The 14,354-nt window shown below is 42.4% G+C and overlaps 2 protein-coding genes across 2 annotated transcripts in view; one reads left to right on the top strand and one right to left on the bottom strand.

The window, feature by feature from the left end:
- LOC113017311 (NACHT, LRR and PYD domains-containing protein 12-like) overlaps nucleotides 1–14,354 on the bottom strand; it is a 199,206-nt gene that overhangs the window by 24,479 nt on the left and 160,373 nt on the right. The window contains exons 2-4 of the mRNA XM_026160475.1: nucleotides 10,825–12,625; nucleotides 8,045–8,218; nucleotides 2,849–3,028 (exon numbers count right to left, since the gene is read on the bottom strand). Of these exons, the coding sequence (XP_026016260.1) occupies nucleotides 2,849–3,028; nucleotides 8,045–8,218; nucleotides 10,825–12,625 (2,155 nt within the window). The remainder of the gene's footprint in view (nucleotides 1–2,848; nucleotides 3,029–8,044; nucleotides 8,219–10,824; nucleotides 12,626–14,354) is intronic.
- Nucleotides 1–14,354, top strand: part of LOC113017310 (NACHT, LRR and PYD domains-containing protein 12-like) — a 262,419-nt gene that overhangs the window by 154,659 nt on the left and 93,406 nt on the right. The window lies entirely within an intron of this gene.

The following is a 14,354-nucleotide window of genomic DNA, read 5'->3' as shown; positions in this document are numbered from 1 at the left end:
CAACCCAAAGATGGCTGACCTTCCCCTTGCACGCCTACGATTACATCAGCCAGCCTTCTTCTCAACAGGCATCAACTGCTTTGGGCCAATGCAGGTGAAAGTTGGTCGGAGAAATGAAAAACGCTGGGGCCTGCTCTTCAAATGCTTGACGACTCGTGCCATTCATATTGAGGTGTTGTCTAGTGTCAACACCGACTCATTTCTAATGGCATTAAGAAGATTTGTCTCTCGTCGTGGGAAACCAGCTGAGATACTGTGTGACCAGGGAACAAATTTCCGAGGTGGGGATCGGGAGCTCCAGGAAACTTTCAAAGCCCTGCATCCCTCTTTACAAGGCAAGTTAGCAGAGCAGCAGATCAAGTTTCGATTTAACCCTCCCAGTTCTCCCCACTTTGGAGGATCCTGGGAGCGAGAGATCAGGTCCATAAAGGCAGCTCTGGCCTCCACATTGGGCTCACAGGTTGTAAAAGAGGAAATACTCCAAACAGTGTTGATCGAGATCGAGGGAATACTCAACTCGAAACCTTTGGGGTACGTGTCATCAGACGTGGCTGACCCAGACCCCATTACCCCAAATTTGTTGCTGATGGGGCGGCTAGACCCTTCCCTACCCCAAGTGATATACCACGACTCAGAGCTCATTGGACGACGATCATGGAGGACCTGTCAGGTGTTATCCGATCGCTTCTGGACACAGTTCATACGCCACTACCTGCCTACACTGCAGACACGGTCAAGTGGCAGAAAGACACTGCTCCGATCCAGCTGGGCACTGTGGTGATGATAGTGGATCCCCATCTTCCCAGAGCATCATGGCCTGTTGGGAAGATCAACAGGGTATTCCCCGGAGCTGATGGTTTGATCCGATCTGCAGAAGTGGACGTAAAGGACCGTACCTACGTACGCCCAGTGAGCCACCTTATTCGACTACCTGCAGTACCAGAACAAAATGGACAGTAAATGACATTCTGCAAACTTGCGAGGGCAAGTTTGGGGGCGGCTGTTCCGAAGGCAGGACTGTGATGCAGTTTTCTGCCTCGCCACTAGAGGGCGCGGCCGTTTTGTGAGTAATGTTTGACTGGGGTGGAAAATGGTGTTCATGAAGGCAGTGTGAATCACAAGTTATGCTCGGGAGCAGTTTATGTGGGTTCAATGAGAGTGTGCGTCCATAAGACTGGTGAGTTACAGGATATTTCTTGTGTAAGAAGGATAGCCTGTATGTTTTCTTGCTCTGGACGTCCTCTGTTTGTACATTTTCTATAAGCTAAGTTATCGCTAAGCTAAGCGGGCTAAGCTAAGCTAAGTTCGCCTAGGCCAAACTGAGTTCAGTTTGAGTTGGGGATTTGTTATGTGTATTTGCCTTCTTTAGTTGGCATCATAAGTGAGTGGGGCACAAGAGTTAAGTGATGGGAAGATGTTTATTTTCTTTGTTGTCAAATATGGTTCAGACTATAAGTAAAAGCCGCCAGCTTAGTATTAGGGCCTATAAGACAAGTATGTGGCTGTAATATGTTATATGGTGATTATTGTTGTCTATAATTTGATTGTAATTTGTGTTCTATTTTCCATTCTGTTTGTAGAACCACACACACACACATACCCACACCCTCACTAAATCTGCCATTAAAGAGCTGAACGATCATCCCCTGTCCTCGTTAATTTCTGGAGGGTCATAGTGGCACTTGACCTGTGCACACCCTGCGATCACCACCGTAGAACTGAACCTCATATCAGAAATCATCATAACAGTTTGTGAAGGTTCGCAGTCATCTAAAGAGCTTAGAAAAAAGGCATCTGGACTTCTTTAAGTTCTTTGAAGACGTTTCGCCTTTCACCTCTCATCCAAGAAGCTTCTTTATTTCTAGGGTCAAATGGTGGAGAGTCCCAGATTAGCCTGTGTACAAACAGACTTCAGCCATATGAGAGTGAGTGTGAGTGAATGAGAGCACACACAGGACACTCTGATCTCTGAATGTGTGTGACGCAGTGAAAAAGAGGATTGTACTGGATATACTGTGACTGACAAACAGAGTTTAAAGAGAAAGGTTTTTGGATTAAAATGGATTATGCTAAAGTGAACGTGCTAATGAAATCTGAACTGACTGAAATGTGAAGTGAAGATAATTCAGATGTAAAAGAGAGAGAAACTGATAATAAGGTAGGGCTGGAGATCAGTGAAGGGCATGTAAACACCTGATTGGTTGACTAGATATCAGATCGACAGTTTCACAGTTTTCCCTGTGGATTATAACTTTAAGAAGATGTAACATTCATCAAGGAATCCTGCTCTCCGGATTATTTCCATGAACACTGAGCTGGATCACATCTACAGTGCTGGAAGTGCCCGTCTCACCACCAACCTCTCTGTGCACATTCACTTTTCAACCCTTTGTGAGACACTAAAGGTGTAAATCTGAGTATTTATCTATGTTAGTGCGAACACCTCTAATAGGTTGGTTTAGTCTTTCCAAGTCATATCTTCCCTTAGATCTGCAGTCCAGGCTCCTAAAATCATCCTAGTTTAACATCGACTACAATCTAGAGGAGAGCTGCACTAACAGGTGTGACTGATGAGATCTGACCTGCAAGGAAACTCATGTTTATGTATATCAGGACAAGCAGGGAAGACCTGGACATCAACTCTGTCAGGCTGCCTGAGTCCTCTCACCCACATCAGCTCAGAACTCTGCATTATCTACTGAGTCAGACTCAGAGGATCAGGGATCAGAAGTTCTACAAAGAGTAGAACCAGACTTCCTGTATAGAGGTGTGTGGGCCTACTGATCCACAGTGTCAGCACAATTTTCACATCATATTCATCTCAGCACAACTAAAACATGTGACTGACCTCAGAGTTTCAAATCGACATCGTGGATTCTCCAGAAGAACACACAGCTGCTTCACTCCTGAATCCTGCAGGTTGTTGTAGGTTCCACTCAGGTCCAGCACTCTGGGATACGAGGGGTTGGACTTCAGCGCTGCTGCCAGATAATCACAGCTGATCTCTGACAAATCACAGTCCTTCAATCTGAATAAAAAATGAAAGATGTAAGTTTATTAGACAAAGTGTGAGCTTGAAATCATTCAGTGTTTCATCATCTGTTCAGAGCTGAAGAAGGTTCAGAATGTAGACGTTTAGAAAATGGAAACTCCAAACAGCTGAAGCCAACAGGAAGCAGCTTCAAACAAACAAGAGAAAAAAAATGAATTTTTCACATTGAAGTCGTACATTTATCATAAAGTTGTCAAGTTTTGCTGTGTGAAATAAAAAAACTGAACAGGAATCCTCAGAGTTGAACCCTCTGCACAGAGGTTCAGGTTCCTCTTCAGGTCCCAAAGTGCAGAACAACAAGGTTTCAAACAGCTTCGTTCCAGCAGCATCAGCCACAGAAATGCAGAGATAATTCTTTGGATCTCTTGGTTGTGTTGTATGATGCTGTGTTTGCATATCTGGTGTCTGTGTTGCTTTGTGAGGACGGATCATTTACTGCAGCTCCAGATAAACAGAGCTGGACCTGAACCTGGTAGCTTCACTTAGAAAACACTTGTGACGGGAACGTCAGGTCAAAAAAGCACCCCTCCGACAGCCAAACCCATCTGTTCTCTGATTGGATAGTTACATTTGTGATTGACATGACATTGACCAATCAGATGAAAGGAAGAAAAATAGGGTCAAAATTCGTACTTGTAACTTGCAGGGATTTTTTTTGGCTAAGTCCACACACAAATCTTTTTTTACACACACACAAATCTTTTTTTCACGCACACACAAATCCTTTTTACACATACAAATCTTTTTCACGCACACACAAATTCTTTTTACACATACAAATCCTGATTTACAAGTACAAAATATTTATGACCACATTTTGAGCCCATACAAATGTTCTGCAGACGAGTCCATGCGCTCACAACAAAGCTCAGTGTGGACGACGCTGTGCACGCTCCAATGCTGATTGGTTAGAAAGTGGGCGGGAACAGGGAAGAGAGCGACAGCAGTGTTCAGCACAAACACGAAGGATCAAAGAAGAAGAACATGACAAGCTCAGATGGAGGCTGCAGTGGACACTTTTCATTGTTTTAACATTCGCTTTCACTTCAGCTTCACCAACAACAGCACAAGCAGAGCAGCCCACTGACTGCGTGGCCGTGACGGCGCCCCCTGGTGACTGTAAACCACTACAACATGTAGACGGCCGTCTGCTGCTCATTTCTTTGCCACCATCACAGGAGCTCTTTATCATGTTCTACACTCTCATTGGTTCTTTGTGTGCTTGTTTTTTAGAACAGTAGTCATTGTGATTGTTCAAAGACGACAGTCAGCTGTGACTAAATGTAGCTCCTACAGCAGTGATTGGAATAACTACTGAAGCTAATCCAGTATCAAAGCTCAGGAATCAGCAGCTCCCACCTCGTTTTCTTTGAACAACTATTTTTAGCTGCTGTGTTTTTGTGTTTCTGCGGACCTCAGACATCCTGCTGCTCTGGAGAACTGAAGCTCTAAAGGCTTCAGCCTTTATCTCCAAGAAACAAAGCTGATCATGGAGACCCAGCAGGTCAGCTGATCTGTGGACAGCACCAGCATCTTTAAGTAAGTCTGAGAGGTGAGCAGTCTTTGGAAGCCTTTACTGTCTGATAGTCTCAGAGCAGGATTTGGATCATTATTTGGCTTTTCTTCTATTATTATGTTTAGTTTCTGCTTCACAGATATTCTCTGAGATGTTCTCTGAAATGTTTCCCACTGTTGGACAAACTTTCACAGTTTCTTCATAAAGGAGATCTCCTGTGCAGTCCATCTGTGATAATATGTTAAACACTGAATTATGATTCATAACTGAATGTACTGACTGTTAATTATTGATGAGAACATAATCAGTAAATATAAATATGTTTGAGTTTGGCTTTGATGAATCAGAATAAAAGTAATAAAATAATGATTTTAGAGACAGGCCTAACTCAGGCCAGCTGACAGCCTGTGTACAAACAGACTTCAGCCATATGAGAGTGAGTGTGAGTGAATGAGAGCACACACAGGACACTCTGATCTCTGAATGTGTGTGACGCAGTGAAAAAGAGGATTGTACTGGATATACTGTGACTGACAAACAGAGTTTAAAGAGAAAGGTTTTTGGATTAAAATGGATTATGCTAAAGTGAACGTGCTAATGAAATCTGAACTGACTGAAATGTGAAGTGAAGATAATTCAGATGTAAAAGAGAGAGAAACTGATAATAAGGTGGGGCTGGAGATCAGTGAAGGGCATGTAAACACCTGATTGGTTGACTAGATATCAGATCGACAGTTTCACAGTTTTCCCTGTGGATTATAACTTTAAGAAGATGTAACATTCATCAAGGAATCCTGCTCTCTGGATTATTTCCATGAACACTGAGCTGGAACACATCTACAGTGCTGGAAGTGCCCGTCTCACCACCAACCTCTCTGTGCACATTCACTTTTCAACCCTTTGTGAGACACTAAAGGTGTAAATCTTAGTATTTATCTATGTTAGTGCGAACACCTCTAATAGGTTTGTTTAGTCTTTCCAATTCATATCTTCCCTTAGATCTGCGGTCCAGGCTCCTAAAATCATCCTAGTTTTACAAGCACTACAATCTAGAGGAGAGCTGCACTAACAGGTGTGACTGATGAGATCTGACCTGCAAGGATACTCATGTTTATGTATATCAGGACAAGCAGGGAAGACCTGGACATCAACTCTGTCAGGCTGCCTGAGTCCTCTCACTCACATCAGCTCATCAACTCTAAACAGGAATGAGCAGCTCATTTCAAAATAAAAGGTTGGAATTGTAAAGAAAACAAACAGAGCTCATAAACTGAAACTGATTTCATTTTTTCAGCTGGAATATTTTAGTTGTTCCTTTTTCAATACATACATAATTATATTTACAGTAAGTCTTATCATTCCCCTTTTCCCTGCCAGTCACCGTCAATGTTCCCTCTAATGTTTCATGTGTCTGAGCGAACACACAAACTCCCTGAGCGTCCCTTGGACCACTGTGAGCAACAGCAGACGTGTGCACTGTGGTCACGCCAGCATCTTATCCATCCAAGTTACATGGTTTATTAAAGTAATCAAATTACAGCATTTACATTTATGTTAGACTACTTTTAATTAACTGCTTTAGCCCACTTACAATGAAAATTAAAAACAACCTTGTTCATGACCTGTAGTTTGTTAACACTATTGGAAGTAAAAATAACTTGAACTCTAATTTTGAGAACACAACTTTATTTTTTCTATTTTTATAAAGCTCTGACTTGTATTATGAGTCTGTGGTCTGGGAGAGAGTCTGTAACTCTGTCTGCAAAATACAGGATATAATGACCAATGTTGGGCAATTAATTATATAGTTACTTCTTCAAAAAAGTAACTGAGTTTTGCAAACAACAAAGTTTGTTGCAATAAATACCGAATACTATCATTGTTATAAACAACAATACTATTCAGGAAGAAAACCAAACATTGCAGATATTTTATCATAACTCTGGTTTTACGTGGCCGATCAACACAATTTAAAAACTGGTATAAAGTCCACACTTTTTCCCTCAGTTGCTCCGTCTGTCCTGCTCACATCTCCAGTGGTTGTACACGTTGTCATTAATGTGGCTTCACCTCATCATCAGCCACTTTGCTCGCTATAACACCGGTGTTGGCACATAAGGACGCTGTCATAGCCTGTCAGCGACGTTGATTAGCTGCGTATATACGAATGTGAATCGCGTGATTGGCTGGACTATGGGATAAGGTGGCATCGTTCTAATCCCATATGGGAGCAGCCAGTCACTGACTAACACTGCAGAACAGAATTGTTAAAGATTTAATTTTAATTTCAATTGAGATTTGATTTTTTTTTGTGTGCAACACAGATTTTCTGTCTGCAGAGACGTGCCAGCAGGGCGCAGTTGCACGAGCGCAGCTTAGAGGGAACATTGGGCACCACCACAGTTCACTTCAACAAAACTTTACTTCAGATTTGTTTTCATGTTTTGATCCAGTGATGAGAGCCGTTTCCCCCATGTCCAGTCCTTGTACTAAGCTAGGCTAAACATGTCCAGGGCCTGTCTCTGTGCAGCTTTTAATCTGATGTTAATAAGGTAGAAATGGAGGAAGAAGAAAATGACTTCATCAATCAACATGCAGCTACCAACCCAAATGGTGAGGTGGTGGTTAGTTATTACTGTTGTTTCTGATCCCCTACATTATCCTACATTCAAATATATTCTCCAGCTACAATAGTGTTTGTTTTCCTAAAAGGATTTCATGAATGTGTTATTGTTCATGTCACATCTGTATGAAACAAAGAGGAAGTGAGGTCTATCCTTCATGATCACAAACTGTTCCAGCATGTAAACCTGAGATCTGTGTGGAGCAGCTGACCTGTACGATGTGCTCAACACAAACATTATTTACCATCAGTTACTGTGTGACTGAACCACGTGGGTGTATGAAACATCGCTTTCAGTTTTAATAGCACATGGCAACATTCAGACGTGAATCTATACAGTAACACTTTGATTTGTTACAGTGAGGAGACTGTTGAAGGAACGATGAGGGGAAACTGTAACAGCAGCAACAGAAACCAGGAGACAAAGCTGAGGTCTGGGTTCCTCTATGCTACACACAGCCTCCTGCTCCTGGACTTTAGTAAACACAGACATATCTCCAAGTACACTTACTTCAGAAACTCTATTAAACTCATTACAAGTTTACTTCAGCTTTAAATTACTCACAACATCAGTACACATGAGTAAACAAAGTAACTCACAGCTACTGTTCAAGTTTAGTCATCTTTAATACAAATATACCTCATTATTATGACTCTCACAGCTACCTGCTCATTGAACTGAACAATAATTCTGTTTGACCATTAAAACAAAATATGTGACTGTAAAAAATGTTCAGACAGTAATTAAGAATCTCCTAAGCAATCCAAAGATAAAGAAAAGTTCACCTGCCAATTCTATAAAGCTTGGTTGTTTATACAATAATATCATTTAATGATATGTTTGGATCCTGACCTGAGAGTTTCCAGTGTACAATGTGGACTCTGCAGTGCAGCAGACAGAAGCTTCACCCCTGAATCCCGCAGGTCATTGTTACTCAGGTCCAGCTCTTTCAGACTAGAGGACTGGGAGTTGAGAACTGAGGACAGAGCATCACAGCTTCTCTCTGAGAGGTTACAGCCACTCAGTCTGGAAGAAAACAAACAAACAATTAAATCAGTCAAATGAAACATTTTTAATGCCAGCATGCAATACAATTATTGGTTAACTAAATAGCTTCATTAAAACACAACTCTTCTTCTATAGCAGCACTTACTCCTTGTAACCTCCACCTGCTCCACCTTCTGAGTCAGAAGACATGAAAACAAACTGTAAATCTAGTAGAAACATGATTGGAAATCTTCTCAGATCCATTTGTACATTTAGAGCCAGATCCTGAAATGTAGCAGCACGGACATTCACAGCAGCAAAGGGTTCTTGCTGATCTGAGCTGGCTTGGCCCTGGCTTACTGAAGATTAAAGAAAGCGGAATCAGCTGTTCAAACCCCACAAGGCTGCCCGCTGTGACTGAAACAATGGGACGGGTCGTGACTTCTCAAAATGGGCTCATTGAATGCAGCATGGATAAGATCTTGAAGAAGCTCATGGTGGTCGTGATTTCTCAGACTTTGCTCTTTGAGCACAAAACCGATAACCTCTCGGAGAAGCTCGTGGCTCTCCAACGGGAGATTGAGAGACGAGTGACGGACTGTTAGATCAGCTGTGAAATTGACATGCAGTTGTTCGCACCAAAGAAAGCCACCATCAGCTCATGCGGCTAACATACCGGCGCGAGCTGTGGTCTCAAGGCTGGAGCTGAACAAATCTCACCCTGATAACAGACGGTGTTTAGACTGTTCCTTCCCATCCTAAGCATGCTTATCCCCTCCCGGTGCAGACGGTGGGTCGAGGGGACCAGCGCAAATGCTGCAGGCCCGGGTGCGCTGTCTACACCGGCTTTCTCTCACCTTTTACCCATCCCTGTTGCTTGTCATGTGATTCTATGGCGCATTAAGAGTTTTCATTTTTTTGTCTGTTCTCAAACTGATCTCCCTGTTGGAGCTCAGTCTGGGAGGAGTTATTTTTTCTCCTCATCTTTCCTGATGTTGTGCATTTTCTGCTGTTTGGTTCCAGGTCGCTGCTCTAGCGGCTGACCAGCCAGCTACCTAGCCTGACCTGTCTCCCCAATGTGATGTTTGTGTATTGTATGTACGGTTGGAAAGCTCAGTATCCTAATTGCCCCTTGAAAATAAATACAGTGTTCTGAATCTGAATCTGAAAAGATTACAGAAGACGACTCTGTTCAGTAAATATTACGCTCATGCTGTCACGAAATACCAAAGGTAGGTAAAACTCTGGTTGTTGCAGCCATCCAGTATGACATGCTTTGTACTGTCCTGCTGCAGTTTGTGACACCTGGTTGATGAGTTGTGAAGGATGATGAAACAAACACTTCACTCAATGTTTGTCTTCTAAACTGGATGTAATTTGGGCAGCCGATAGTTTTTCTTAATCTATCCCAGCTGCAAATAGGAACACAACAAATAAATAACTTTACCCACTTGGATCCTTATCATTCAAGATTGTGAAAAGATTCTCTATTCAGAGAATACTGGGGATTTTAGATGAGAGAGATGATTTGGAAGATGATGAAGGGGAAGAGTTTTCACAACTTGAGGCCTTTTGTTTTCACTGTACAGGAGAAAGAAGACAGGAAGGGAGGGAGAAGTGAGGAGAATAAGACACAGTCTTCTTGCCCAAGGAGTGAACCACCCTGCATGGCTATCAATGTGGTGCAACCAAGGCCATCATACAGTACAGGCCATCCAAGCTGATTTTAACTTTTCATCCCAGATACCACCTTAGAAATCATCTAGATTAGGATATGTTGGCTGTTCTAGATCCAATCACAACAAACAGAGTGCTGTTGTGTGTCCAAGGTGAACAGGAAGAATATATACATGCATAAAGTCAATAAAGTCAGAAGGTTTGCTTTAGACTGTGCTGCAGTTTATCATCAAAGACAAACAGGCACCATGCTGCCAACAAATGGCATCAAGTCTGACTTGAGGTTTTTTGTTCTTTTTTTTAAATCAAGATTAAATTTTATAGCAACCACAGCAGAGATGACCAGGGAAGGTGTGCTTGAGGGGATATAGCTACAACAGCTGGTTTCAGACTGAAGATGAACTGAGGTGCTGCACCCAAGTCTGCAGGTTCAGGGAGGGACAAACATCTGCTGCAACCAGATTGGAGTGAGAGGAGAGAGCAGGCCAACAACAACAAAGAAACAACAAACACACTGTGGAAGACCGAAGCAGAGTTTAGTTTAAAGTGGAACTAAGGATGTTTCTCTGGCTGCCAGGATTCACTGAGTAATTCAAATGCTTTCTTTAATGCAGGACCCACCATGCATGTAAAAGCAAGTGTTTCACCAACATTTGTGACTAAAAATAGACCTGCAGTAGAAATGTATCTAGGAGCGTGCATGTGAATATAAAGTATCACAACATCAGGCACATGCAGCCTAAGTGTTTAAACAAAGACTGATAACATAACAGCAGCAGTGATGATCAGAGTTTATGGTGAATCCAGCGTCTCGAGTTCACCGAGTTGTGGAGGCATCAAAGAGGTTACAGTTGTATTGGAGAAATCCCAAAACTTTACAAATTCATACAAAGACAGAAAACCTGGTGAAATAAATTACTGACACAGTTGGATGTTAAAAGTAAAGACATGAGTACAAATGTACTCACAGAGCTTTGTTGGAGGCTTTGACCACTGGCAGCAGCCTCAGAAGAGCCTCCTCTGAAGCAGAGTATTTCTTCAGGTCAAATACATCCAGATCTTCTTCTGATGACAGTAAGATGAAGACCAGAGCTGACCACTGAGCAGGAGATAGTTTATCTGTGGAGAGACTTCCTGATCTCAGGGACTGTTGGATCTCCTCCACTAGAGAACGATCATTCAGTTCATTCAGACAGTGGATCAGATTGATGCTTTTCTCTGCAGACAGATTCTCACTGAGCTTCTCCTTGATGTACTGGACTGTTTCCTGATTGGTCTGTGAGCTACTTCCTGTCTGTGTCAGCAGACCTCGTAGGAGAGTCTGATTGGTCTGCAGTGAAAGACCCAGGAGGAAACGGAGGAACAAGTCCAGGTGTCCATTTGGACTCTGTAAGGCCTTGTTCACAGCACTCTGGTGAAGGAAATCTAGTTTTGTTTTGTTATATATTCTAGAAAATATGGTGGTTGTTGTTTGTTCCTCTTCTATTACATCGATTCCAGAGTTGATGAAGGTCAGATGGACATGAAGAGCAGCCAGAAACTCCTGAACACTCAGATGGATGAAGCAGAACACCTTGTCCTGGTACAGTCCTCTCTCCTCTTTAAAGATCTGTGTGAACACTCCTGAGTACACTGAGGCTGCTCTGATATCGATGCCACACTCTGTCAGGTCTGATTCATAGAAGATCAGGTTTCCTTTCTGCAGCTGATCAAAAGCCAGTTTTCCCAGAGACTCCATCATCGTCCTGCTCTCTGGACTCCAGTGTGGATCTGTCTCAGATCCTCCATCATACTTGACCTTCTTCACTTTGGCCTGAACCACCAGGAAGTGGATGTACATCTCAGTCAGGGTGTTGGGCAGCTGTCCTCCCTCTCTGGTTTCCAGCACATCCTCCAGAACAGTAGCAGTGATCCAGCAGAAGACTGGGATGTGACACATGATGTGGAGGCTTCGTGATGTCTTGATGTGGGAGATGATCCTGCTGGCCTGCTCCTCATCTCTGAATCTCTTCCTGAAGTACTCCTCCTTCTGTGGGTCAGTGAACCCTCTGACCTCTGTCACCATGCCGACACAGTCAGGAGGGATCTGATTGGCTGCTGCAGGTCGTGTGGTTATCCAGAGGCGAGCAGAGGGAAGCAGTTTCCCCCTGATGAGGTTTATCAGCAGCACATCCACTGAGGTGGACTTTCTAGGGTCAGTTAGGATTGTAGTTTTGTGGAAGTCCAGAGGAAGTCGACACTCATCCAGACCATCAAAGATGAACACAACCTGGAAGTCTTCAAAGCTGCAGATTCCTGCTTCTTTGGTTTCAGTAAAGAAGTGATGAACAAGTCCCACCAAGCTGAACTTTTCCTCTTTCAGCACATTCAGCTCTCTGAAAGTGAATGGAAATATGAACTGGATGTCCTGGTTGGCTTTGTCTTCAGCCCAGTCCAGGCTGTATTTCTGTGTTAAGACCGTTTTCCCAATGCCAGCCACTCCCTTTGTCAGCACTATTCTGATCAGGTATTGTCTTTTGGGTGAGTCTTTAAAGATGTCTTCTTGTCTGATTGTTGTTTCTGGTCTGTGTGGTTTCCTGGATGCTGTTTCAATCTGTCTGACCTCATGTTCATCATTGACCTCTGCAGTCCCTCCCTCTGTGATGTAGAGCTCTGTGTAGATCTGATTCAGGAGGGTTGGGTTTCCTGCTTTAGCGATGCCCTCAAACACACACTGGAACTTCTTCTTCAAGACAGACTTAAGTTTAGGCTGACACTTCTGAAGAGCATCTGAATCAAAAAAAGGAAAAAAGAAGGAAAAGTACAAATCTGGTCTCAAGGAGCTATCTGACATACTTTGCCCTTTGTTGAGCCTATCATACATTTTAGTTTTTAATATACTCATTCTACCAGAAATTCATCAAAAAGGGGCTTCAGGAATTCCTAAATGTATTTCCTGAAAAAAGCCACGTTAAATGTTTTGAACCTCCACATCTGCATTGCTTTGCAGCTTTTCATATGTACCTGATGCCAACATGTGCAGGCTAAACAGGTTTATGCTTTCTGTGCCTCTTCTCCAAACTTTGTAACCAAAAATAACAACATTGAAGTGTCATAACGTTCCCCACTGCTATGTTATTTAAAGAAGCATCTGAGAGAGATTCATTAATTCTTCTCGTAATTTACAATGGCAAAAGATAATGTAAACCCTTTCTGGCCACACAAAACATGTGCTTTATTATATGTAAATGTGGCATTTTTTTTCATTAAACATTTAAGTCAAATGACCGATGCTTGTCTTCTTTAAGGCAATCAGTTTGCATGGTTTTTAAAAGTAAAGAACACTTGTGTTTAATTAAATACAGATCACATTAGATCTAAGTAGTTTCACAGGTTTATGACGATCATCAAAATTCCTCCATGTAGTTTAGAAAATACATTTGCAGGCATGTAACAAATCCAAACATTCGTCGTAGAATGACGTTCTTGCCCTCTCCTTTTTCTTACAATGAATTCTGAGGTTTCACTTTCACATATCAACAAACTGCATGGTGACCATTTTTATTCATGGTATATGATGCATGACCTCACCTTGTTGAGCAGATGGATCAGAATATAAACGCAGCTGAGAGAAAAGAGAAGGATCTTTGATGTGAAGATGCTTGATTGTTATCTTGCATGCTTTGTCTCCTTTTTTCCTCACTGTGTCGATCAAGCTGCGTGCCTTATCTGCTCTGAGTGGGTTCTTCTCCAGTATCGATTCTTTCTCCAACTCATTTAAGACAGTGTCACATACGAGGGCCTCAAGGAGCTGTGTGAGGATTTCTGTTGTTACCCTCCAGACAAAGGCTGACCGTACCCTGGCAAGCTCCTCCTCTACAGGAAGAAGAAAGAGACATAAACATGCTTCTCAGTCAAAATCATGTGAAAAATACAATGGAACCCCGACTTACGAATACCCCATTTAACAACAAATCCAAGTTACGAAGGCAATGAACGGCAATATTTCTGCCCGTGTTATGGTAAAATGCCCGTGTAACGAAATCCCCTGGCTCTGATTGGCTGAACCTACAATGCCCACAATGCCTTCCGAATCATGTGACAACCCCTTGGCTTCCGGTCTCGTGCTTCGCTGTTCCACTTGAATGACGTATTGTTGTTCTAGTTAGCAATTAGCCTAAAGCCTATCGTTCAGCATCGCCTCACTTAAAAGGCGCGATGGGTGGTTCGACTTAAGAAATTTTCGACTTACGAAAGACCCTCGGGAACGGATTAATTTCGTAAGTTGGGGTTCCACTGTATTCTAACTTTGTTGAATTAACACTTCATCATCTCATCAACAAATACTGCATTTTAGGGTGTGTGCGGTTAAAATGATGCCAGCTTAAAATGAAACTGAAGAAAAAATTGAAACTGAAAAATAATATTGTAACCGATACACAGATGATCTGTATTGCTATACAGCTTTTCTATATTGCTATACAGACGGGCAGGTATACAAGTATACTATGAACAAATA

The sequence above is a fragment of the Astatotilapia calliptera genome, unplaced genomic scaffold, assembly GCF_900246225.1.
Source record: "Astatotilapia calliptera unplaced genomic scaffold, fAstCal1.2 U_scaffold_10, whole genome shotgun sequence".
NCBI classification, from domain to species: Eukaryota; Metazoa; Chordata; class Actinopteri; order Cichliformes; family Cichlidae; genus Astatotilapia; species Astatotilapia calliptera.
This window is presented reverse-complemented; position numbering and strand designations above follow the sequence as displayed.